This window comes from Panthera onca, chromosome A2, assembly GCF_046562875.1.
Source record: "Panthera onca isolate mPanOnc1 chromosome A2, mPanOnc1 haplotype 2, whole genome shotgun sequence".
NCBI classification, from domain to species: Eukaryota; Metazoa; Chordata; class Mammalia; order Carnivora; family Felidae; genus Panthera; species Panthera onca.
The window spans coordinates 2,337,776-2,363,091 of NC_138340.1; the positions used below are offsets into that span (position 1 = coordinate 2,337,776).

Here is a 25,316-nt window from a genome sequence, read left to right on the forward strand (position 1 = left end):
AGCTCGGAGCCTGGAGCTGCTTCCGATTCTGTGTGTCCCTCTCTCTCTGCCCCTCCTTCGCTCACACTCTCTCTCAAAAGGGCACGTTAAAACAAAAATGCAAAGGCATAACTAAATAAAAGCCACGTGTGACTTCCTCTCCCCTGCCACGTTGGATTCTGCAGCTACACGTGACGGCAGAAACGGGCCCCGAGTGACTCCTCGCCGTCGAGCCCTGCAAACCACGTGGACACGAGCGGCAGAGAAACGTCCGCCGCCTTCAACCACTGAGGTCTGGTGGCTCCTTGCCACCCGGCACCACGTAAGCCCTGCTGCTCCACAGCACTCCGACTCTCCTGGCCGCCCCTGCAGAATGCAGTCCTCCGGGGTCCAGAGGAGGAAAGGGAGGCTGAGGGACGGGATGCCACTCACCCTCGGCCGCACAGCCTTCCGCGGTAACAGCGCCCAAGAAAAGCAACAGCCCTGGTTCCCCAGCCCAGGACAGAAAGGTAGTTGCGATAAGCACATTTATTTCCCCGAAGTCCACCTGCCCGTCCAGCGCCGTGTCCAGCAGGGGAAGATGGCAGGGAGCCAGCCGGAGGGCAGACGAGGCTTGGCGCTCACGGGTATGAACGGAGACGGGGTGCCGGGCTGTCTGTCCTGGATGCCCCTCCCCCAGGAGCCAGGCCAGGGGCGCAGGAAGATGGGGGGGTGCTCAGTAAACCACCTCGTAGACCGTGGCCTTCTTGTCCCCCGAGCCTGTCACAATGTACTTGTTATTTCCGGAGATGTCACAGCTCAGCACGGAGGAGGACTCCTTGGACTATGGGCAGGGGTGGGGGAGGGAGAGAAGGGGAGGTGAGGCGTGGCCGATACTAGCACCGTCTGGTGTCCGGTCCGTGCCCCTGACCGCCCTGCACGACGTTCAGAGGGAAGGGGCAGGGCCAGTGGGATTGGGCGGACAGGTGACAGATCCTGGGAAGGGCGGGTCCCCTGTTCTCGTGACACCAAGAGAGCCCCAACCGAAGCCCCGCCCTTTCCTGGGAGGCTCAGAGAGGGTGTGGACCGGGCACGAGGCCACACGGCACAGCAGAGGGCCAGCCGAGGCTTACAGCGCAATGACCCTACACCAGCAAACGTTTCCTGTGAAGGACCCGGCAGTAAGTTTTCAGGCTTTGCCAAAGGTCCAAATGAGTCTCTAGCCAACAAGTCCGGGGGCCAAATAAATCTACGTCACATTATCGTCCTTTCGTTTTACACCCCTTTAACGATGTAAAACTCAACTGCACGCCCACTAGAATGGCTGTAACAAAAAAGGACACAATAACAAGTTGTTGAGGACGCGGAGAGTTTTGAACCCACCTACACTGCTGATGGGATGGAAAAGTTGGAGGGCAGTCCAGAGGTTAAACAGCTCCCGGCAATCCCACCCCAAGACCTCTCTGCCCAAGAGCAATGAAAGCACGTCCACGGCAGCGCGACTCACAGCGGCCCGAACGCGGAAACAAAGCAGGTGTCCGTCAAGCGGTGGACGGATAAGCAAGACGCGATCCATCCAGACCACAGGCTGTGACCCAACCTCAGGAAGGAAGGGCAGCCTGCCTCCTGCCACCACGTGGGCAGACCCGGAGGACACTGAGCAGTGACAGAAGCCAGACACAGGAGGACACGTCCCGCGTGACCCCATCACAGGGGGTCCCCAGAGGAGTCCCGTCCAGAGAGACAGAGGGCGGACGGTGGGAGCCAGGGGATGGGGCAGGGGGCGGGGAGTCCGTGCTTCATGGGGGCAGAGTCTCGGTCTGGGGAGATGGAAAGCTCTGGAGACGGGTGGTGGGGGTGGTTACACAACAGTGTGAGTGTGTGTGCGCTTAGAAACGGTCACGATGGCAAGTCTTAATGTATTAAAAAGAGGAAGCACGCACAAAAAGGACCCAGGCTGCACGCGGATGTGGCCCGCAGGCTGCAGTTTGCAGACCCTGCTTTAGTAGCCTGCTGGCTGGTGGGGAAGGGGGGGACCTCGCAGGACCGGGGGGGACGTTCCGCGGCTTAACCACCAGCTCAGCCACCCCGGGGCCCCTGCGTGCAGCACGTCCTGGCCTGCAGGGCGGTGGCTGCACGCGGCTGGGTACCTGGAAAATGCTGGCTCCGTACGGCGTCCTCCAGGCATTCAGTAAGTTGTCTTTCCCAGTGCTCACAAACCAGCGCCCTGGGGGAGGGAGAGCAGGGGGTTCCAGCAGGAGAGACCAGAGAGCCCCCCACCCCCACCCCCCGGCTGTGGGCCGCAGGCAGACAGGGTCCAGCAGGCCTGGTCTCTCCCTTTCTTTCTGGCACCTCCGCTCTCACAAAGGGACCACTGGGCCCCTCCTTCCCCCCCATTTTCCAGATGGTGAAGTCAAGGTCCCCCCGGGGGCGGGGGCCCATCTGGCCTTCAAGAAGGGGGAGCCCCCAGGAGAGCGTGGCCAGATAAAACATAAGATGCCCAGGTACCTTTGAATCTCAGATAAATCACAAACCATTTTAATACAGATGTGCCCCCAGGATTTCATTATTTATTTTCTTTTAATGCATGTGTGTCCCATGCGGTACTCGGGGCACACTTATGCTGAAAATCATTTGGCTGCTTTTTTTTTTTTTTTTTTTTTTTTTTTTTAGTGTCAGTGTATCTCAGGCAATATTGGGGATGTATTTGTATTACCAAATCAGTTGCTTTTAAGCGTAAGCATGTCCTGGGTCGCACTTGGGAAAAACTTCCGCTAACCAACGACTCGTTAAGATTCAAAATTCCACCGAGGGGGTGCCTGGGTGGCTCCAGTCGATTAAGCGTCTGACTGGGGCTCAGCTCACAATCTCCAGGCTCGGGGGTTCGAGCCCCGCGTCAGGCTCTGTGCCCACAGCTCGGAGCGTGGAGCCCGCTTCGGGTTCTGTGTCTCCCTCTCTCCCTGCCCCTCCCCTACTTGCGCTCTGTCTCTCGCTCTCAAAAATAAACATTAAACAGAAAGATTCCAATTCCGCTGGGCGTCCTGTGTTTTGTTGTGGGGGCTGTCTGGTGGGTGTGGGGTTTGGGTCGCCCTGCCCCGCGCCCTCCAGGCACACACACCGCAGGAGGCGAACTTGAGGGCCAGCACGCAGCTCTCGTGAAGGTGCAGCTGGTACTTCTCGGGCTTGCGCACGTGCAGGACCTCCACGTTACTGCTCTCCATGCCCACGGCCAGCCAGTCCTGGTTGGGGCAATGGCCCAGGGAGAAGATCTGGGGGTGCAGAGGAAAGAGGGGACATCGAACCCCCCCCCTGCAGAGGTTGGAGGAGGCCCAGAGCGGCAGGGGAGGGGCCCACCGCTCTCCCGCGGCAGCCCTGCGTGGAGAGGCAGCTGGCCCAGGGCCTGGAACGCAGCAGGAACTGCATGTCGGATCATTAATATTAATCAGAATTACACGGAACCCTGGGGCCTCACATCCATTATCTGCTCAGAACGCACAACAGCTCTGGGAGGGAGGGAAGGAGGGAGAGGGAGAGGCCGGGCGAGGACAGTCGCCCCCCTTGAGCAGATGGCAGAAGGGAAGCTCGAGGCCAGGGCTCGCTCAAGGTCAGAGATCCGTGAAAGACGAGGCCTTCGGACTCCCAGCTCGGAACTTTTCCCCGCTTGCCAACACCTCCTTTTGCTTGGATGTGAAAGGACTCAGTGGCCTCATCGTTCCGTGTGCCCCACCCCAAGCGAGGCAGAGAGAGGCTTAACGCCCTGTTCTATCCTAACCCTGTCGAAGTCCTACGGACAGGACGCGTGTGGAAAGAACCACAAATGGACAGCGGAGAGAAGACTGGAAGTTTTCACGTGTGCTCTCCTGCCCGTACAGAGTTCCTGCACAAAGACGGGGGCCCAGTGGGATGAGAGATACTCACCATGGGGTCCCCAGAGAACAACCCATCTAAGTCTCAGGGCCAGGGGATGGACAGCCATATCCACCTGCACCCTTGAGTTCCTTATCAAAGAAACTTTTAAGCTAAAGAGAAGAGAAGGTAGAACAGAAAGAGTTTGGGCGTTAGCTACTATCTCCAGGCTTCAAGGGAGGGGGCAAAAATGGAGATGGGTTTTGAAGGATGAGTAGGAGTTCACCAATTGGAGAAAAGGGAAGGAAAAGCATGTCAGCTAGAGGGAACAGTAAGTGGAGAGGTCTAGATGCATCTGAGGGCATGGTGTGTGTGAGAGAGACTAGAGCACAGAGGCCTTAAATGTCAGGCCAAGAAGCTCCCGTCCTGCCCCCAAGGCAGTGGGAGAGAGGATCTGGGTGACTCTGTTCAGCCGTGAGGAGTCTCCAGATCCTGTCCAGCTCCTTCACTTCATCCTTTAGCCTGGATTCTCACAGAGCCCTCAACGGAGACCTCTCTGCCCAACTCCTATGTCAACCTCTCCCTGTCGACCTAGATCAGTGGCTCCCCAGTGGGTCCTGGGGGGTGGTCAGGAGCTCTCAGTCGGGTCAAGAGATTGAAGGCTGGGAAGAGAATCGGGCTGCCGGAGAAGAGGAAGGAATGAATGGGGGCGTGACTTAGCAAAAGCATCTGGGAAAGTGATCCGAGGGTCTTAGTAGACCCACAGCTTACTCTGAATCAGTGCCTTTGTGTTTCCATGGGGTTGGGGGCGGGGTAAGGCCTATGGATTTGTGAGAAGGACAAAAAAGATGGACACGGGTCACAGGTATCTGGTCCCCACTCAGTTTCTGGAAGTGAGTGCCTTGTGGGGAGGGGAGGGGGCTCCGGATTCCTGAAGCTTCTATCGCCCTCCCGGCAGACCCACTGCGGCACCTGAGAGCAGAAATCGTGCTGCTGCAGCTGGCGGCCCTCCCGCAGGTCCCAGCAGCGCACCGTGTTGTCCAGACCCCCGGTCCAGAGCCGAGTGCCGTAGTCGGAGATGTCGATGCAGCTGGCACCATCGGTGTGGCCCTGGAACTGCCTGGAGGGAGAAGGGCCCAGGCGTCAGGCGACCGTCGTAGGGCTGCTTCTGCTCCAGCGCCGAAGCGAGGGGCGCGGGGGCCACCCACCTGACCATGGTCTGGTTCTGCAGGTCCCAGACCACGATGTTGCCGTCGCTGCAGCAGGAAAAGCAGACCTTGGCGTCGGGGCTGACGGCCAGGGCGTAGCAGGCCGGGGCCGAGGAGGTCAGCTCGGCCTTGATGCGCGGGGTGGGCGCCGCCAGGTCCCAGATGGACAAGGTGCTGGCCTCCCCTCCCACGATCAGACTGCGGCCGTCCGGCAGCAGCTTGCAGGAACGGATGTAGTTGTCCCGGTTCTGGGGCGGGAGAGAAGCGACGGTGTGGGGCTGGCCCTCCCCGACGGGGCCTCCCCACCCCCCCGAGAGCGCCCCCAAGCGCGCGGAGCCCCCCAGCCCGCCCCCGCTCTCCCCGAGCCTCGAGCCCCGCCCCCGGCGGCCCGGAAATCCCGCCCCTGCGGACAAGCCCCGCCCCCGCCGGCGGGCCCCGCCCTCACCAGGCAGTCGAGCTGCGCCACCGGCGTCTTGGCGCCCGGCTGCCCCACGTCCCACACTTTGACGCAGCCCTTGCCGCCGGTGTACACGTGCTGCGTGGAGCCGCTGATGGTGACGGCGCAGACCACCTCGCCGTGCGCCAGCGTGTGCAGCTGCCGCGCGTGCCGCGGGATGCCCGCGCCCACCAGCGCGTCCGAGGGGAAGGGCACCGGCTGCATCTGCCCGTCGGCAGACACGTGGAAGGAGTAGGCCCTGCACGGGAGGAGGGCGGTGACGCGCGGGGAGGGGACCGCCCTGGGGGTGGCGGCCCGGCCGGGTGCCCGCCCCGCTCCGGGGGCTCGGGGCGGGGGGGGGGAGGGGGGAACCCTGGATCCCAGGTGACGGACGGGACAGTCAGCGTGGCCTAGCCCGTGGCCCGCAGCCTGGCAAGCAGGCACTTAGTAAATGCGTGTTGAGTAGCGAGGATCCAGGGAGACGCCTTGAGAGCTCCAGAGACTGGGACCCACTGGGAGCCCCCAGCCCCGGGTGGCCAGTTAGACTGAAATCAATTTACAACTTCAGTGTCTCAGTGGGGAAAGCCACAGGTGGCCAATGGCAGTCAGGTTGGACAGCTGTAGGTATAGAACATTCCCATCATGGCGGAGAGTTCCTGGGTACTTGGGGCTGCACCGCCCTGGGGCTGGCGGGGGGCATTCTGCGCACTGTAGGATGTACAGCTGTATCCCAGGCCCCATAGAGGCCGGATGTGGGCCTGACCACCAGAAATGTCAAAGACATGCCGAATGTCTCCGGGGTGGGGGTGGGGAAGGCAGAAGTACCCCCCACCCCCGTTTCTGCATTTTTCTTGTTACATACCTCTCCAGAGAGCTCCTCCAGAGACTTTCTGGAAAGACAGCAGGGAACCCCAGCCCCCACCCTACAATGTAAGCACCGGACAGGAGGCAGGGATCCCTGAGCCAATACTCACGGCTTCCCCCCAGGGATAGTGGGCAGGGAAGAGGAGATAGATGACCCTCGGAGATGTGGATGAGACTCAAATGCCATCTGCCAAAATGCCAAAGAGGAAGGGTCCTAGGGCAGGTGACTCAAACCCACCTCTGCCTTCCCCCATGCTCACCTGCCGTATTTCTCTGTTTATGAGAGGATCCCCAATCTGATCCCCAGTCAGCCCCTCCCTAAGAAGGCAGAGATGCCCTCTCCTCCCGCTGCACTACAGACAGGAGAGCAGAGGCTTGCACTTGGAGGAACCCCAGAGCCTCTGCCCAGGGAATCCTAGAATCCCAGGCCTGGAAGGACCCCGAAGAGTCTGACCGGCTCTAGAGCAAGAGTTGGCAAACTCTGGCCCCCTGTTCGTTTTTGTAAATAAAGTTTTATCGGTACCAAGCCACACCCGTTCATTTCTATGTTGTCTATGGTGGCTCTGAGCTATGAAGGCAGAGGTGAGTAGTTTTGACCCAGACCAACTGGTTGGCAAAGCCAAAACCATTTAATGTCTGGCCTCTTGCAGAAAACACTTGCTGACCTCTTTTGCACAACATCCCTTGGGTCTGGGATGTCCCCCGTGACAGCATTTTCTTCCCTCTGGAGGCACCCTTGTCTACTCCAGGGTGGCTCACTCTGTCAGCCGTCTGTCCTTGTGCTGCCCTCTGGGGCCCACCCAGTCCCTGTCTGCTCCCTCCCTGGCCCCAGCTCAGGGTCTCAGGCCCTATTCCTTCAACTCCTTCTCATGAGACCTCGCTTCCAGTCCTCTCCCCAGGTGAGTCCCTCATCAGTAATCTACCAGAGTCATCGCAGCCCCTTAAAAATCAGGGCCAACAACTGTATGCCCTCTGCCGGGAGGTTGAATGGGCCCCTTGTGCCCCGTGGCTGGGGCTCCCTGCTCCTCATAATGCGGCATAAGCACAGCTGCTCTTTCCAGTTATATGTTACTTGTATTAAGCTTGTGGAGCTCCTGAGACCTTCAGGTCCTCTCCCCGCATGCGCTTGCCAAGCCAGGGTTCCCGTCCCTTTCCCTATCCCCTTGTCTCCTCTTGTGTAACTGGTTTCTCCTCCCGGCCCCCAGCCCCTGTGCCCTCCGATACCTCCCGGTGCCCCCACACTGAGGACTCACCATGGGGGACCGTCCATACACCACAGAGCCGCTGACCTGGGGGGACAGGTGGAGGCTAACGTAGGAGCTGGGCACAGAGAGGTCCCCGTTAAGGGCGCTGTGGGAGCTCAGGCTGAAGGACGTGGTGAAGGGACTGGACAGGGTCAGGGGGCTCCTCAGGGCTGAGTGAGAAGAGACAAAGATAGGTCTTCAGACACCTTGGACCCAGATCCGGCCTTCCACTGCCTTGGCTGGTCTTTCGGGGCTGCTGCGTTCCCGTCCAGCATCCACCACACCCTGTCACGTGTCCAGATGTTTGAGAATACCGTTCCCTCTGGCTCATATGCTGTTCCCCTGCCTTCCTCGGTTGCTGAACTCCTACTCACCCTTCGACACCGAGACCCAAGGTCCAGCAACATCTCAGGAACATCACTGAGCCTGCTCGCCCCACCCCTAGCCCGTTCTGGCTCTCTGCCTCTATCCCCGCCACGATCACACGGGGCTGGAAGCTTAGGGGTCTGAGTCTCCGTCCCCACCATCTGGGAACTCCTCAAGGGCGCGTTCCAGGGCTGATTTCTTTCTGGGAACCCAGAACCAGTGCAGGGCCTGGCCATGTGACAGCAGAGCCCACGTTAACGAGGGGGGACCTGAGGCTCAGAAAGTTTGAGTCGCTTGCCCAAGGTCATGCGGCTGACGAGTAGTATCCAAGGCCGGCCTCAAACCCCAGGCTGTCTGACTCCAAAGCTTGTGTTGTCCGTGCAGAAGGCTAAACCTCTTGAGTAGATCGCTTCCCCTCTGGGCCTCTGTTTCCCCAACCGACAAGCCAAGACAGGAAACCGAGGCCCGGGGTGAGGCGGCATTGGGCTCAGAGTCCTGGAAGGGGTCAAGGCCATCCCAGAGCTGAATCCAACCCCCCAGAAGAGACCTGTTCAGGCCCCAGTGGACACTCACCGACACTGTCCGTGCCAGGGGTTGGCTTGGTAGCAAGCTGGCGGAGGTGACTGGCTGAGCTGGGCCCTGGGGTGGGCGCGTCCTGGGGCGGGGAGGAGTTGCAGGACTTGGGGGCGGGAGTGCTGGCGGGAAGATCATTCTGGGGAGAAAGGTCGGGACTGAACGCCCCACCCCCACCCTGGCACCAGCACCTGGCCCCCTGCTGCCCACGATCTGGTGAGAAATTGGCACCGGAGGAGGGAGCTAGGCGGGGGCTCACAGGAGGTGTCTGCACGCCAAGCACGTGCGGTTCAAGGGCATGGGCCCCACCGCTGATGCCCTGAGCACAGGGACACGCGGGGTCCACAGGCTGGGAGTGCCAGGCGGGCAGCAGAGTGGGAATGGGCACGCAATGCCCGCAGGGCTGCACACGGCGTGGGGGGGAGGGGGGGGACCGGCACCCGCTGCCAGAGACCAGCGGGCACATGATCAGGTATGAGGAGTGCGGGTGTAGACAGGCCTCAAGCAAGGGCACACGGGGCAGGGAGCGGGCATTGCAGAGGAAGGCGACAGTCAGAGGACTCAGGAGGAGGGGAGCACAGGCCTGCACCCAGGCGAGGGACCGGCAGCCAGCACTGGGGTGCCCCTGGCTGCTCTCAGGGGGCGGGGTGCCCCTGCAGCTGTCTCTCCCTGCGGGGACACCTGAGGGGAGGGGGAGGGGATCTCCAAGGAGGAGCACACGGGCTGTCGTCTCTCTGCTGTCACCTCCTTTGCCTTTCAAGAAACTTCACGTCCCCGTCCCGTCTTTCCACTACACAATCACGTGTTTCCTGCCAACCCCACTCCACCAGGGGGAGTGGGTGGGGACACGTGGGACAAGGGAGGCCTTCTGGGGGCTTCTCCCGGAGAGCAGAGCTGCCCCTCCCCCTCTGGCCTCCCGGAGTGGAGGAGGTCACAGGAGATGCAACCGGCAGCCCCAGCCTCGGCGGTTGCCATAGCAACCTGCTGGGAGGGGAGGCCTAGAAACCGACGCACTCTCTGGGTAAGCGCAGGGCAGGGGTCTGGGGAAGATTTGGTGAGGGCAGGGGTGGGACCAAACGGAGCCCGGCTGTGAATGCCTAAGGGGCGTGCTCTGAGGGGTTCCTACACCTGGCACTGGGAAAGTTGTTCCCATAGTAATGCTCTTGCCTTTCGGGAAGGGGGAGGGGGGGGAACGGGACAACCTCTCAGGTGGGGCTGCTGCATCTCCCGCTTCTCCAAGGCTTTAACACTTGCCAGGCTGGAGTCAGTCCCAGAGCAGCCATTCTGCAGCTGAGTGTGTTTATTTCCAAGGGATTTCCTATTTGTTGCAAGAGATGCTTCCCTTTCTCCCTAAGAGGGTGAGTAGTCTTTTGATATGTATTTAGGTTCAACAGAGCACGCCGACTTGGGGAAAATACCTGGATAAAGTCGAGGCAGATTTTAGGAAGGTGGCAAATAATCATGAAGGAAATGCTGGTCAACCCGCTGGAAAGACCCCAGCAGGGCTGCTTTCTCCTTGCTCGACATCTAATCGAGTGGCATCTGTTTCCAGGTCCCCAGGGTGCGTAAAGTGAGTTTCAAGGCCTCCCCTACTCCTTACCAGGACAAGCTCCTTGGCTCTGGGGAGCGGGGAGCCGAGGCTGGAGGCCAAAGAGGCCGGACTGTCCACGAGGTCCCGATGGGCGGGGACGCATATGGGCGCCTTTCCACATGGGGTGATAGCTGGGCTGGGGGGCTCCGAGGGTTGGTCCTGGGTTTGAGGAGGTGACATTGAGTGGAGGTGAACTGGGCAAAGAAGGAGAGCCCCTCTCTATATACCCCTCCCCAACCCCACCCCGCACTCCAGCCTGGGTCCCTACGATCCACCTTGGGAGGATTATGAACCACCCCCCCCCCTGTGCCTTACTTTACACATCTGTAAAATGGGATTGATAGTACCTACTCCATAAACCCACATAGAAACGACTGTGTAAGGGCTTGGCTCTGTTGTCCCCCATTAAACAGATGGGGAAAAGTGAGGCCAGGGACGGGGGCGTACTGTCCCAGTCACACAGTGAGCCAGGGCCGGATGCTACTTCTGCTGCCCATTGCCAGGGTTCTCTGGGCCTCAGTTTCCCCACCTGTGCTATGGAGAGGGGGTCAGCCTGGGGTGTCCCTCTATCCCCTACTCCCCCTACCCCCACATCACCCTCAACACAGCCATCCACAGAGGGGGCCAGGACCCCCCCTCTTCCCTCTGGGTCCCCCAACACTCGGGAAAGCCTGCCATCCTCTGTGCCCAGGCCCCGACTCACCTCGTCCACCACCAGGTTGTAATCGCTCTTGTCTTCGTCACTCTCCTGGGGGGACACGGGGGAAAGAGCTTGCCCTGGCCATGCCGCTACCTCCGTGCCCCCTTACTGATCCCAGGAGACCGCCAGCCGCGGTCTGACCGGGATTCTGGGGCTTCAGAGGCCTATGTGCTTAGTTCAGACAGAAGGCTGCCATTTGCTCAGGTGCAAGGGGTTGGGGGCGGGTCTCTCATGGAGAAAAAGGAGGGGATGGAACTTAGGGCCCAAGACTTGCTGTGGGGCCCCGAGCGCCTCCCGGCCCTCCCTGGGTCCCAGTCTCCTCCTCGGTGACGGGATGGGACGTCCCGTCCGGGGACCAGGACTCATCCATAAACTCCCAACTGGCTCTCTCTCCACGGAGCCAGTCAACCTCGCGGGATCGTCTGCCCACCACCATCCCCATGGCCTAGCACAGACCTCATCCCCTCCTTAGGCTCCTGGCCTTCAGCCTCGCCCCCTCCAGGTAGCCTTCCAAGCTTGCCCCAGAGGACTTTCTTTACACCTGTCCCCACATCTGTACTACGTCCTTCTATGGCTCCCCACTGCCCTTGGGAGAAACCCTGGCGTGTGGGGCTGCCCTCTGGTCTGGCTGGAAAAGCAAGGGAAGACCAAGGCTGCAGCCTGAAGGCCACATCTCCCAGCAGGGGCGGGGGGGGGGGGGGGGTTGACTGCCCCCTGCCCTCCACCCCCCGCCCCGTCCCCAGTTTTCTTCTTTAAAATACCCGTTGCTGACGGGTATAGAACAAGCTGCTATGTTTTTTAAAGATCAAAGGCATCTCTGAGAAACAGCAGGACTGGCCAACGCTGGGCCTGCCAGCAGGCAGCTGGGAGGAGAAGGCTGTCCCTGTAGATGGGACAGGTGCTTTCCAGCCAGCCAGTCCCAGCCCCAGCTTGCAGCCTGGCCCCTGGGGTGCCAGAGTAGGAACTGCAGGTGCAGTGAGGGGCGGGGGTGGTCCTGACCCAGGAGGAGGGCCCCGGAGAGAGTATTCTGCGCCTCGTGGAGGGGCAGAGGGAGGGGAATGCCAGAGCGCTGAAGAGCCGGACCCAAAGCCAGGAGGTGGGCAAACAGATATGTGCCCCAGAGGCTACGGAGACAGAGCAACTAGAGTTGGGCCTGGCCCCACAGCTCCTCTCATTGTTCAGTGCTCCGTGCCCAGTGGGGAGCCATGGAAAGCCCCAGAGTGAGAGAGTCACGGCCAGAGCTGGGCTCTGGGAGGCCCTGAGGGGCAGGGCTGGGGGGCCCACCCATCTTCCGCTTGCCCCCCACTTACATAAGGTCCGGACAGATCCTTGTCCTCAGCTCGCGGCTTCCCACTGCCCCCTGGGCCACCGGGTCGCACCTCTTCCACCACGCTCTCAGGGGGGGAGGGGGACGCGCTCTGCAGAGACACAAGGGCCGGAGAGAGGGTCAGGGCCCTGGGGCCCCAGACTCCGCCCCGGCCCAGCCCAGACCGAGGGTCCCCAAACACAGTTATTAGGATCTGTGCCTCAAGCTTCCCATCTGGGAAATGGGACCTTCCAAGGGCAGGCTCGATGCTAAAGTCTTGACCCCACAGCAAGTTCTTTGGGGAAGTGACGATTAATCCCATTGCACAGACAGGGAAACTGAGCCTGAGGAAGACAGGGCTGCACAGTGAATTAGGGGCCGAGGCAGGATGCCCAGCCAGCCCACCAGATGTCGACAACCAACCTTCTGAGGTCAAGGGCTGGGTGTGCCAGCACAGAGACACAACATCAACCTGCCTGTGTGCCCTCGGACAGTTTTCTCCTTCCCTGGGACTCAGTCTCCCCAGCTGTACACAGGGGATGCCCCACACAGTGATTTCTCAAGCACTGCAGTTCTGGAACCATTTCTTCAACTGAGATCTTCTCTTGAAGCCTGATTTCATGGGCAGATAAGACGTTGGGCCCTGAGAGCTGGGTGGCTCTGTGCAAACCGCACACAGGATTCAAAGCCACGTTCAGCAAGATGGGCCACTAGGAAATAAAGCAGGCCACAGATGCAAAAGCGTGCAGCCGCTTAAAAAAGAAAGCAGAGGGGCGCCTGGGTGGCTCAGTGGGTTGAGCCTCCGACTTCGGCTCAGGTCAGGATCTCACGGCTCGTGGGTTCGAGCCCCGCGTTGGGCTCTGGGCTGATGGCTCAGAGCCTGGAGCCTGCTTCCCATTCTGTGTCTCCCTCTCTCTCTGCCCCTCCCCCACTTGCTTTCTGTCTCTCTCTCAAAAATAAACAAAGATTAAACAAATTTTAATAAAAAAATAGTAAAATAAAATCTCTTGTTAAAGATAGTTTTAAAAAGTGTTTTTATTTTTATTTTTTTGAGAGAGAGAGAGTGAGGGCGAGGGGCAGACAGAGAGGGACACGGCGGATCCCCAGCAGGCTCTGCCCCGACGGCAGAGAGCCCGATGTGGGGCTCGAACACGCGAACCGCGAGATCATGACCTGCGCTGAAGCTGGACGCTTAACCAACTGGGCCACCCAGGCGCCCCAAAAATAACATCTTAAAAAAGAAAAAAACAAGTAGAGACGTTAGAGATGTGACAGCACGGAAAGATGGCCTCAATGCATCACCGAGGCAGAGAGGCGACTGGCTGGGCGCAAATCCCAGCTCGGCTTCTCATTGGCTCTGAGACCTCGGGCAGGTTACGCAACCTGTCGCACGCTCAACCCGTGTCCCGTGGATGATCCCGGGGATCATCGCAACAGTGCCCGCCTCCTAGGGTTGCGGGGAAGATACAGCGAGCTGCGGACGCTTAGCCGGACGCGGGGCCCGGCGCGCGGTGAGCCCACGTTCGTGCAGGGAAATTCAGAAACGCACAGGATGTCCCTGAGTTTCCCCCCACTCGGCACTGTGGGGGCTGAGCAGCGACCCTGGCCCCGCCCACTCGATGCCAGGCGTACCCCTAGTCGTGAGAGCCACAGAGGTCCCCAGACACGGGCTGGTGTCCCCTGGGGGCGGGATCTCTTGTGCGAAAACTGCTACTCATACCCCTTCCCTCTCTGGCAATTATGTTCCCATCACGGAGCCTCTGCTGCCTCGAACCTGTGTCTCTGTGTGTGTGACACGTGTTACACAGGGGAGAAGTCTGGAAGGAGGCGCTCCAAAACGACTGGGGTCGTTCAGGAGACTTGGATGGGAGGGGGCTCGGGGCAAGGGTCAGGGGGTCACGGTCCCTTTACGGGGTTGAACAGGGTCCAGCAAAGTTACGTGCCCACCCAGAACCTCACTAGGAGACCTTATCCCAAAGTAGGGTTTTCGCAGAAGTGATTAATTGCGATGAGGGCATAGTGGGTCGGGGTAGGCCCTAATGCAACGGGGCTACGGTCCTGTTTTTTCAGGTTTTTAAATGTTTGTTTATTTTTGAGAGAGATAGAGGGCAAGCGGGGGAGGGGCAGAGAGAGAGGGAGACACAGAATCCGAAGCAGGCTCCAGGCTCCGAGCCATCAGCACAGAGCCCGACGCGGGGCTCGAACCCACGAACCGTGAGATCGTGACCTGAGCCGAAGTCAGACCCTTGACCGACTGAGCCACCCAGGCGCCCCGGACTGGTGTCCTTAAAGGGCAAGAGACACACAGGGGAGAAGCCACGTTGAGGACAGAAGGAGAGACGGAATGATTCAGCCACAGGCCAAGGAGCCCCAAGCCCAGAGGCCACCAGACGCTAGAAGGGCTCACAGCTCGGTTTCAGATTTGTAGCCTCCAGAACAAGGAAGGGAACAAATCCGTGTTGTTTTAAGCCATGCAGTGTGTGTGCTAATGTGTTCTAACAACCGTGGGAAACAAGTGCAGCCCCCTTTCCACGTGGTCCCCTTCTCTGTAGGAATTGTCTTCGAGGCACCTGGGGGGCTCAGTCGGTTGAGCTTCCGACAGGTGATTTCGGCTCAGGTCATGATCTCACAGTTGATGGGTTCAAGCCCCGCGTCAGGCTCTGCACTGACAGCTCGGAGCCTGCTTGGGATTCTCTCTCTCTCTGCCCCTCCCCGGCTTGCGCTCTGTCTCAGGGTCCCCACCGCTGTTCTCAAGATCTGTGCCTCAAGCTTCGCATCTGGGAAATGGGACCTTCTAAGGGCAGAGGCCATGTGGTCGTGACAACCACAGATGTCCCCAGACACTGCCCAGTGTCCCCGGCGGCAGGGGGTGGGAGTGGGGGCCCGGTGCAAGCCGAGATGAGCTCTAAGAGCGAAACGCTTTTGGATCGTGGAGATTTAGCACAATAAAAAGGACATAAAACATACCATTAGTAGTTTTTATGTCGATTATACGTTGAAATATTCTGGATACACGATGTTAAGTAAAATATACTATCGGAATTCATCTCATCTGTTTAACTTTTTAAACGTGGCTACGAGAGGGGCGCCTGGGTGGCTCAGTCGGTTGGGCATCCGACTTCAGCCTAGGTCATGATCTCGCCATTCCCAAGTTCGAGCCCCACGTCGGGCTCTATGCTGACAGCTCAGAGCCCGGAGCCTGCCTCGGATTCTGTGTCTCCCTCTCTCTCTGCCCCTCCCCTGCTGACGTGCGCGTGTGCTCTCTCTCTCAAAAATAAACGCTAAAAAATTTTTTTTAATTTAAAAATATAAATAAACGTGGCTACTAGAAAACGTGCAGTCACATAGTAGATTGTGATGCTGCGAACAAAGGCAAAAAAACCACACGCCCCCCCCCCCCCCCCCGCCGCCGCAACACACACACACCAAGCTCACAGCACAATGACGGATGCTGGGGAGACTGTGGGCTGCACCCGTGTGCGGTTTCCTGCATCCTGTACTGTGTTTTATCCGAGACATTACGGTTGGGGGAGGCTGGGTAAAGGGCACACGGGGCTTCCCTGCACTTTTCTTTGCAATGCCCGATGCGTTGGTAACGGTTTCCAAATTAAGCAGTTTTTTAAAAACTTACACACAGGGCTCACCTCTATTTCCGTTGGGCACCGCTCTGACAGACGGTGATATCGAGTGGATGATGGACAAGTTCATGAGCGGAAGGTGCCACGTGCGTGCGTTTATTCAATTGCAAAAAACAAAACAAACCCCCCAAAGCCAGCTCACGATTGAAAACCTTCCATAAAGAAAACTCTAGCGGTAGGGGCACCTCCTCTACCGAAACGCTCCAGACGACCCAGCTGGAACACGGGGCGGGCGTCCTGCTGGGAGGACCTTAGCAGCTCAGAGCCACTGGCTTCAGCCACATTCGAATGCAAGGCCAATATCACACAAGTTCCCGGATGCCTCTCGACTTACCCTGCTCTGAGCTCTCTCCGCTGGCAGGTTGGAGGCGAGGCAGAGAGAGAGAGAGAAGGAGAAGAGGTGAGGGTTTCACGGCCCATGGTGCCAGAGGGCACACCCCTCCAGCGTTGACAGAGCCCTCTTCCGGGCTCAGGATCTCCCTTCTCCAACACCCTTGCAAAGGAGTGGATCGTTCCTTTCCTGAACCATTCAGGTAGATGCCCAGAGAGGGCCAGTAACTCGCCCCAGGACACACAGCCAGTGGGGAGTGAAGTTGACCCCGACGGCCCTGCAGGCCCTCTCCTTCACTCCCTCGCACTTAAGTCCCCGTGCCACCCCCACCCCCCCCCCCCCCCGGCCAGGGCCGCCCCCGTGCTGCCCCCGCTCACCTCTGGGTCCCTCGGCCTCCACGCCTGCCCGGTCCTCCTTGGCAACGGCGGCCAGCTGAGCCTGGGCGGCCAGGGCTCCGGACAGGGCCAGCAGCCCCGTGGCACTGCCACCCACCAGGCCAGTGGGGCGAGGGGTGAGGGGCACGGGGGGAGCATGGTGAGACAGTGGCTGGAGTTGCTGCTGCTGGAGAGAGGAGAGGTGGGCCGGGGCCGGGCCACACGGGCGCCCAGCAGGGCCCCTGGGCCGGGGGGACGGGGGGCTGTGGGGGTCCCCCAGAGTCTCCAGGGAGGCCGGAGCCCAGGCCAGCTGCCCACCCGGCACCCTCCAGCTTTAGCACCTCCTGGGTGCCGGGGACGCAGGGGTGGGGTCTCCCCAGGGCAGGGCAGGGGCTGGGCGGACTCACCCCAATGAGGCTGTTCAGCTCCCCCACGGTCACCTGCTTGGCCCGCTCCACGGCTTGAAGCACCTGTTGCTGATGCTGGGAGGCGGGGGGCCGGGAAGGGGGTGCTCAGGCTCCCCATCTGCTGGGAGCCCCCACCCAGCCGGGCAGGGCCCTCTGAGGCCCCCCGCCTCCCTCCACCCCATCCTTGTTCCCAGAGCTTTGTTATTTCTCTTCTCTCTCCCTTTCCATTTTATTTTCTTTTAATTTGTTTAATGTTTATGTTTATTTTTGAGAGAGAGAGAGAGAGAGAGAGAGAGAGAGAGAGAGAATGAGCGGGGGAGGGGCAGAGAGAGAGGGAGACACAGAATATTTGAAAAAGACACACACACACACACACACACACACACACACACACAGGGTGCACGACCGGGGGAGGGGCAGAGAGAGAGGGAGACACAGAATCCGAGGCAGGCTCCAGGCTCTGAGCTGTCAGCATAGAGCCTGACGGGGGGCTCGAACCCACCAACCGTGAGATCAGCCTGAGCTGAAGCCGGACGCTTAACCAAGCCACCCAGGCGCCCCTCTCCCTTTCCATTTTAAACCGTGAAACAAACACAAAGCCAAAGAAACAGGCACACAAGCGCAGTGAAAACCAGTAATTATAAATCGGGGTTTCCTGGGGCACCTGGGTAGCTCAGTGGGTTCTGTCCGACTTCAGCTCGGGTCACGATCTCACGATTTATAGGTTCGAGCCCCGCGTCGGGCTCCGTGCTGACAGCTCGGAGCCTGGAGCCCGCTTCGGATTCTGTGTCTCCCTCTCTCTCTGCCCCTCCCCCACTCACGCTCTGTTTCTCTCTCAAAATTAAATAAACACTAAAAAATGTTTTAAAAATAAATAAATAAAAAATCGGGGTTTCCAGATCAGCGTCTCCCTCAGCACCATGGACATTGGGGCCAGGTCGTTCTCTGTGGGGGCATCCTGGGTGCTGTAGGGGGAGGCGGGGCTGAGCAGCATCCCCGGGCCCCCCCTACCTCCGTGCCAGGAGCACCCCTCCCTCAAGGTGACAACCACAAATGTCCCAGACGGTGCCCAGAATGCCCTGGGGCAGCACGGCCCCCCAGCAAAGAACCACCATCCAAATCAGCACCCAGGTAAACCACCCAGGTCAAAAAGTAGAAACTGGCAGGGGCACCTGGGGGGCTCAGTCCGCTAAGTGGAGACTCGATTTCAGCTTAGGTCACAGGTCCATGGGTTCGATCTCTGCATCAGGCTGCACGTTGCTGGTGTAGAGCCTGCTTGGGATTCTCTCTCTCTCCCTCTCTGCCCCTCCCCTGCTCATCCTCTCTCTCTCTCTCAGAAACAAATGGATTTAGAAAAAAAAAAAAAAAAACGATTTAATGTGTAAATGGCCACATGTGGCTGGTGGCTCCTGTATAAGGCTGTTTATCCACACTCCTGAGGTCGGGGGTTTGAGCTGCTCCCCCTGAGGACGTGTGTGGCACACCTGTGTGTCAGGGTGTCTAAGCCAAGGGTTGGTAAACTTTTTCGGCAAAGGGTCACAGAGAATATTTTCCGCTTTGCAGGTCAGAAGGTTCTTGTCTTAACTTCTCTGCCATTTTATCAGGAAAGCTGTCACAGAGATCATGCACGTGAGTGGGCATGACCCTGTGCCAATAAAACTTTATTAACGAAACAGTCAGAGGGCGCGCCTGAGTTGAGCATAGGACTTCGGCTCAGGTCAGGATATCGTGGTTCGTGGGTTCGAGCCCCGCATCAGTCCCTGTGCTGACAACTCAGAGCCTGGAACCTGCTTGGGATTCTGTGTCTCCCTCTCTCTCCGCCCCTCCCCTTCTCACCGTCTTGTCTCTCTCTCTCTCTCAAAAATAAACATTAAAAACATTTTTTAAAAAACCAAAACAGGCAGAGGGGGGGATTTGGCCCTTGGACTGCAGTTTGCTGAGTCTCGATCTAGAAGAATGGAGTCGCTGGGGCACATATGTGTGTCTTTATTCACTTCTTAGTTTTTTTTATCTTCATTTCTGCCATTTTCTCCCTACTCACTAAGCCACCTTGTCCCCACCCCCGGCTTCAGACACTCTCAGTCCAGCCAGGATATCCCTCCATCCCAAGCTTCCAGAAAATCTCAGATTCAGTGGGGTCCAAAATTTTTGTTCCCCATCACAGTGAGGGTGCCCTACTTATCCACCCTGCAGTGGAACCTGCCCTCATGTCTCTTGTGGACGGAATGCTCCGGATGGAAGCAGGGGCAGCTGATGCAAAGGTCCTGAGGCTGGCACGCACTCAGAGCATTCTTAGAAAGGCTGATTTTTTTTTTTTTTAAAGTTTCAGTGAGCTGTTCACACTGCTTATTATTTCACCTGCCCTGATTCCAGCTTTTTAAAATTATTATTGTGGTTACAAATACATAAGCATTATCCTCGTAACCATTTCTAAGTGCACAGCTCAGCAGCAGCAAGCACATGCACGTTGTTGTGCAACCATCCGTCTCCAGAACTTTCCATCTCCCCAAACGGAGACTCTGTCCCCATGAAACACTGGTTCCCCGCCCCCTGCCCCACCCCTGGCTCCCACCATCCACTCTCTGTCTCTGTGGACAGGACGGGACTCCTCTAGGGACCTCCTGTGAGTGGGATTGGACAGCATTTGTCCTTCGGTGACTGGCTTATTCCACTGGACATATGTAAGGGCTGACTTTTATTGGGTGCTTCCTTAGCACCCAGTATCACCCTTGCACGGATCAGCTTGTCTGATCACCACAACGACACAGACAAGGCAAGCCGCCAAGGGCACAAGGCCAGGATTCGGACCCAGGCAGCCTGGTTGCACCCACTCATCACCGTCAGCGATCACCTCCCTCCGCCCCTGAAGCCCCTGCCCCAGCCCCGTACCCTCCAGGCCACCCAGCAGAACCAGTGCCTGTGGCATCGGCATCGGCATCGAGCCAGCCCCCCGCCCCCCATCTTCCAGCTCCCCTCTGTCCCAGTAGCCCACTCACCTCCTGGGTCAGGAAGGGGATAATCTGAGCACAGATACCACTGAGGCGCTTCACAATCTCGGCCTGGCAGGAAACAATGAGGAGGAAGCTTGGAGGGGGTGGGGGCACTGAAGCCAGAGTGGCACACAGGCTCGGGGGCAGACGGAGGGGCTGCTGAGGAAGTGATCTGCTGAGCTGATGCCCAGGGCGGCCTTGAGCCGGAAGGCAAGGACAGATACACCAGCCGCGAGGCGCCATCGACAGATTCCCAGGAAGCAGCCACGTAGACGCCCAACTCAGATGGGGTACTTAGAAGCCGTGGGGTCCTCATAAACAAAGGAGTGGCCCTCACCGGGCCCGCGTCTCTGGGTCTGGGTCTCGTCTGCAAGCTGAGGCCACTGCCAGGCAGAGACCCCCATGCACCACACTCAGGAGGAGGGCTTTGTAGTGTTGGGATAAAAAATCTGTTTGCTTTGCTTTGTCCCCAGTTCCTGGCACAGAGGCTCTAAGACTCTTGGAATTTCTCAGTGATGGGTAACGGCAAGGGAGGGGGGCGGCATTTTTCTGTCCTCAACAAGCCCCTTTCGATCATACCTGAGTTTACTAGAGGGATGAAGGGTGAGCTAATCACCGATGGCCAGTGATTTAATCAGTGAGGCCTGTCCAGTGAAAGAAACCTCCACAAATGTCTGTAACCGGGTTGGTGGAGAGCTTTGGGGGGGTGACCGCATGGAGGTTCTGGGAGTGTGGTGCGCCCCCGCCCCCTGCCTCCCCTGCACCTCTCTTGCCCCTGGCTGTGCCTGAGTTAGATCCTACATAACAAACGGGTGATCCAGGAAAGGGAACCGCTTCCCTGAGTTCTGTGGACTGTTCTGGCAAATTATTGAACCTGAGAAGGGGATTATGGGAACCCTTGACGTGTATATATAGCCGGTTGGTCAGGAGTTTGGGCCAGAGACCCAGACTTTTGATCGGCATGTCCAATGGAGGCAGTCCGGTGGGGCTGGGCCCTGAACTTGGTGGTGGTGGGGGGAGGGGGTCCGCACCAACTCCAGGCAGAGAGTGTCAGAACTGAGCCAAATTGTAGGACATCTGCTGGTGCCAGGGTGCGAACTGGTTGGGGTGCAGAAAACCCACATATTTGGGGTCAAAGTATAGGGGGTGCAGTAGAGGGAAATCCAGGGAGTGGAGTAGAGACAGTCTGGTCTTACTTGCAGGTTTCATCGGGGGCAGGGCCTGGGCCAGGGGTGCCCCACGGGGGCTGAGCACAGCGGGGGCTGTGTGGGTGGGGCCGGGGGGCAGCTAGGGCATATCCAGGTGTGTGCCCGGCCAGTCCATGCTTTTCTTCTTGGCTTCTGCCTGGGTTAGAGGGGTGCTGGGTGCTGGGTCTGGGCAGAGTTTGAATTCCCAGCAGGAGGACAGAGACTGGGTCCTAGCACATGCCCCTCACCCTGCAAGAGAGTCTATTTCACGCACCCAAGGGACCACACCATGCTCCGGGCGGGCGAGCCCCCTCCGGCGCGCACCAGATCCCGCAGAGCCCGCACATCCCAGAACAGCACGCCAGGGCAGGCACCCCCAGGCACCCCACCCTCTCAGCCCACCCCCCTCCTCTTCCCACCCAGTAGGCTCCGCCCACTGCCCTGATAGTGGCAGGGACCAAATCTAAGATTCCATCAACCTCAGAATCTTTCAGGGCCCCTCTTGTCTATCAGAGAGCCTTGAGTTCAGCCTCAGGTGGGAGGGCTCAATCTTGAACAACCGGAGTCAATTTCGGAACCTTTTGGTCTAACTTAGAACCTTGAATCAGACTTAGAAGCTCAGGAGAGTCTCAGAACATCACGGTCAACCTCAGAACCTTCAAAGCAGCAACAGAAGCTTGAGGTCCATCGCAGACCATCAGGTTCCACCTCCAAACCTCAGACCCTGTGGGCTGAAGGGGACCTCCTCCAAGACCGTGTGGCCGGCCCCCACCCTGGGACAGATGTCTCCCCTACCTCCTCCCCGACCTGGCTGCCAGCCTCTGCCATAAGCCCTCCTTGACCAGGACACCTGGCCCCTGCCGTCCCTGCCCGCTTCTTGCCTCTGCTGAACCATATCTCTAGAAGTTCAGAAGTGTTTTCCTTTCCTTCGTGAGGCTGAAATCGGGCAAGACCCCTGTTCCCTGGGTCTGCTTTGCCCCAGACTGCCAGATCGCTGGGTCTCTCCTCAAGCTCCAGACCCTCACCCTTCCCACTGAGCACCCCCCTCCCCGACCCCCCACCACAGTTACCTGCTTATGCATTTCAATGTTGAGCCCGTAGGACATCTCATAGTACTAGAAAGGAAAAACTCAGTTGGGATGTACGCCGGGCCAGTGGGTGCCCAGCCCTGCTCAGGGCGATGCTGGGTTTTCCAAGGGCTCCCAGGCTGGGGGATCACAGCGGGGAGCAGAGCCTCCCAGCCCCCTGGGAGCCCAGAGGGCAAGACCAGAGGAAGAAGCAGGGAGGGGGGGCAGGGAGGAAGTGCCCAGAGACCCTGGCCCCTCAGAGATGCCAGTGGGGAGAGGGGACATCCTTGTCCCATTGTTTGTAAGAGTTGGGGGGCTCCCAACTTACAGACAGGGAAAATGAGGCCCAGAGTGGCAGGGTGAGTGGGGATTCACACCCCAGGCGCTTTTACTCACAGGGAGCCCTCCCGCCGCCCCATCCTGGCACGAAACCCCCCTCACCATGACATAATGTCGCTGCATTTCCGTCTTTTCACTGGCCAGCTTCTCACATTCCAGCTTGAGGCTGGAAAGGAGACGGGGCATGGGGGTCCTGCTCCGCCTCGTCTCTACCCCCACCCCGCCCCCACCCCGCGAAAGACCCAGGGACACCCCATCTGGGCCAGTTTCCAAAGCGATGGGTTTGGCTCTTGGCCCCCTCCCCACTTCCTCATTATCGGCCCACCTCCGGGTCCCGGTCCCTTCCCGCCCCTTCTCAGGCTCCAAGTGTCCCAGCACTGACGGTCCCCAGCCACCTCAGCTGCGCTTCCACCTGGAAGCCCTCCCTCGCCCCTGGGGGAGGGGGGTCTCCCTCGGCCCCGCACCCTGGAGGCCCCGCCCCCGCCTGGCTGCGCACCCCCCTCGCCGCCCCCCCCCCCCCGGGCCCCCAGCGGCCCGGCCGCTCTCCCCGGGGGCGCCCAGGTGGGCTCCCAGGTGGGCTCCCGGGTGGGCTCCCGGGTCCCCCGGGGCGGGGCGCCCCCGCCCCCCCTCACCTGTGGTACTGAGCCTGAAGGAACTGGAATTCTTCTTTGATGCGGTCGCAGATCTCCAAGATCGAGAACTTGAAGGGCTGGCCGGACTGAAGCGGGGTCTGGGGGGGACGGCGGCGTCTGAGCTCCCGGACGCCCGCGCCCCCACCCCGCGCAGCCCGGGCCCCCACTCACCGGGTGCCTTCCCTGGGGGTACATCCTGCCGGTCCGCAAGCCCCCCACCCACGCCGCCGCCGGAGCCCGACGATCCGGGGGCGCGAGGCGGCGGCGGGGTGGGGGGGGGGCGAGGCCGGGGGGGGCTGCCCGAAGAAAGGAGGAGGGGGCGCGGCGGCGCGGGGCAGGCCCCCCCCACCCCGGGCGCGCGCGCGGGGGACGGGGACGCGGAGGGGCGCGGGCCGGGCGGGGGGCGCGCGGGGCGGCGCGGAAGGTCGCGCGAGCCGCGGCCGGTGTCGGCAGAGGCGCGGGCGGCGGGCCCCGCGCGGAGCCGCCTCCCTCCGGCGGGGCTCGGCCGGGAGCCGCGGGCAGAGCCGCCTTAAGGTGGCGCCGCCGCCCCCGGCCCGCCCACCCGGCCCGCCCGCCGCGCCCCTGCCACCTCCGGGCTGCGGGCACCCCCCCTCCCCCGGGAACCCGCCCCTTCCCCCACCCCGGGCCGACGACCCGTGGGGAAACTGAGGCTCGCGCCCAGTCCCCCTCCCCCTCCCGGAACGTCGTCTCCCCCCCCCCCCCCCAGGGCCCAAGCGAGAGACACGCAAGGAAACCAAGAAATACCTGGGGGCCCACAGTGGGGAGCAGCGTGGCGGGGAGGGGACAGTTGGGGTCAGAAATGGCCTTTCTGAGGGAGTGGGCTAAGACGTAGGACACCTGCGTCTCTCTGGCCCCTCTCTGGGCTCAGTATTCCCACCTGTAAAGTGGCAGACACAGGGGCTGCTTTTGCGGAGGCGGTACATGAACAGCCCTCAGCCTGGCCTGGCACAGAGTAAAAACCCCCACAGCTGGGATTTGGTGTTTCCACTGCTACCTCCAGCAGACTGGGCTGTCGCCTCCCTCAGACCCAGCTCCCAGGAGAACGGCAGTTGAATCCCTGCCCTCAGACTCAGGGGTCTGAGGGCAGGGGCTGCACCTCCCAGCACAGACCACAGACACCTGACACTCACCTGGGAGGGGGGACATTCTTATTCCCATCTTGCTTATGGGAAACCTCATGGTCTTTTGTTAAGTCGATCAACAAACGCGTGTCGACCACCTGTTGTGGACGGCACACTGCGCTGGGCACTGGGCACAGCAGAGAGCCAAACAGAGAGAAACCCTTGCGTTGTATCAATCCCTGCATCTGTGTCTGCACGGGAGTGAGCAAATAGTGCCCCAAACCCTGTTAAACTTCAGAGCATTGCCTTCCAGCCAACAGGTGTTTCTGGAACATCTATTACGTGGCAGGCACCCTTCCAGGTACCGGGAATATAAGGGAGAGCAGAGAATACAGATTCCTGCCTTCTCGGAGCTCCGGGAACAAGACAAGACCACGGCTTGGTAATTATGGAATTATTTGTGTGCACAAAGGAAGAGTTTGGGGAGCAGGTATGGAAATGAATGAGAGGGAACCTGCTTATCCGGGGTGTCTGGGAGAGGCGTCTTTGAAGAAGTTTACATTGGAGATGAGATCTGGAGGATGTGAGGGTGGGGAGAGGAACAGAGATCCTGAGGATAAGGATTTGAGTGTGTGTGTGTTGGAGTATTCAATGGCTCCCTATTGTCCTCACAAGAACACCCAAACTCCTCCCTCTTCCCAGGGACAGAGGGACGTTCAGGCCCTTCGCTGTTTTCCCAGCTGACCAGACTGGGGCCCTCTGCCTGGAATGCTTCCCACCATTTAAGTCTCAGCTCGCATGTCACCTCCTAAGAAGACCCCCTTCCGGCTGCCCATTTAAGTGGTGTTCACACATGGCGTTCACACCTCCTGTCTTGTGATCCTCCAACACTGTGCCTTGTTCTGGATCCTTCTGGGCCCCAGCACGGTGTGTTTTATTGTTTTGACAGGATCACGATGAGGCTGTGTGGGGACAGAGCCTATCCCTTGCAGAGCCAGGCACACAGTAAGTGCTCAACAAATGAATAGGACAGGCCGGGCAGTGCATCCAGAAACAGAAACAGAGCATCCAGCTAAAGCCAGAGATCCGCTGGTCACACTCCTGCTGGGAACTTGTAACAAACAGGAGGTCCGCCATCAAGCAGTGCCAGGAACTCCAGGTTCTGGGGGGTCTGTGA

General features: G+C 59.6%; 1 protein-coding gene across 2 annotated transcripts; it reads right to left on the reverse strand.

The window, feature by feature from the left end:
• Window positions 1-488: 488 nt before the first annotated feature.
• On the reverse strand, window positions 489-23,544 carry TLE2 (TLE family member 2, transcriptional corepressor). 2 transcript variants are annotated; one of them, XM_078443651.2, is made up of 20 exons: window positions 23,229-23,544; window positions 23,058-23,155; window positions 22,528-22,591; window positions 22,090-22,134; window positions 19,839-19,901; window positions 16,843-16,917; window positions 16,439-16,619; window positions 16,065-16,084; window positions 12,097-12,204; window positions 10,790-10,834; window positions 10,096-10,245; window positions 8,496-8,634; window positions 7,566-7,726; window positions 6,423-6,499; window positions 5,458-5,707; window positions 5,013-5,260; window positions 4,777-4,924; window positions 3,077-3,227; window positions 2,109-2,185; window positions 489-802 (listed from the first exon to the last, which is right to left on the reverse strand). In XM_078443651.2, exons 1-20 carry the CDS (start codon window positions 23,250-23,252, stop codon window positions 695-697), a joined length of 2,232 nt encoding a protein of 743 aa, XP_078299777.1. In that variant the 5' UTR covers window positions 23,253-23,544; the 3' UTR covers window positions 489-694. The 2 variants fall into 2 exon arrangements, with proteins under 2 accessions (XP_078299777.1, XP_078299776.1); XM_078443650.2 differs by having other exon boundaries at window positions 16,439-16,622.
• Window positions 23,545-25,316: the final 1,772 nt, after the last annotated feature.

Coding starts and splice junctions, on each gene's coding strand:
- TLE2 (XM_078443650.2), bottom strand. CDS start 23,252: ATGTACCCCCAGGGAAGGCACCCG. Junction 23,156..23,228: donor ACCCCCAGGGAAGGCACCCG/GTGAGTGGGGGC, acceptor CGTCCCCCCCAG/ACCCCGCTTCAGTCCGGCCA. Junction 22,135..22,527: donor TGCAGCGACATTATGTCATG/GTGAGGGGGGTT, acceptor TTTCCTTTCTAG/TACTATGAGATGTCCTACGG.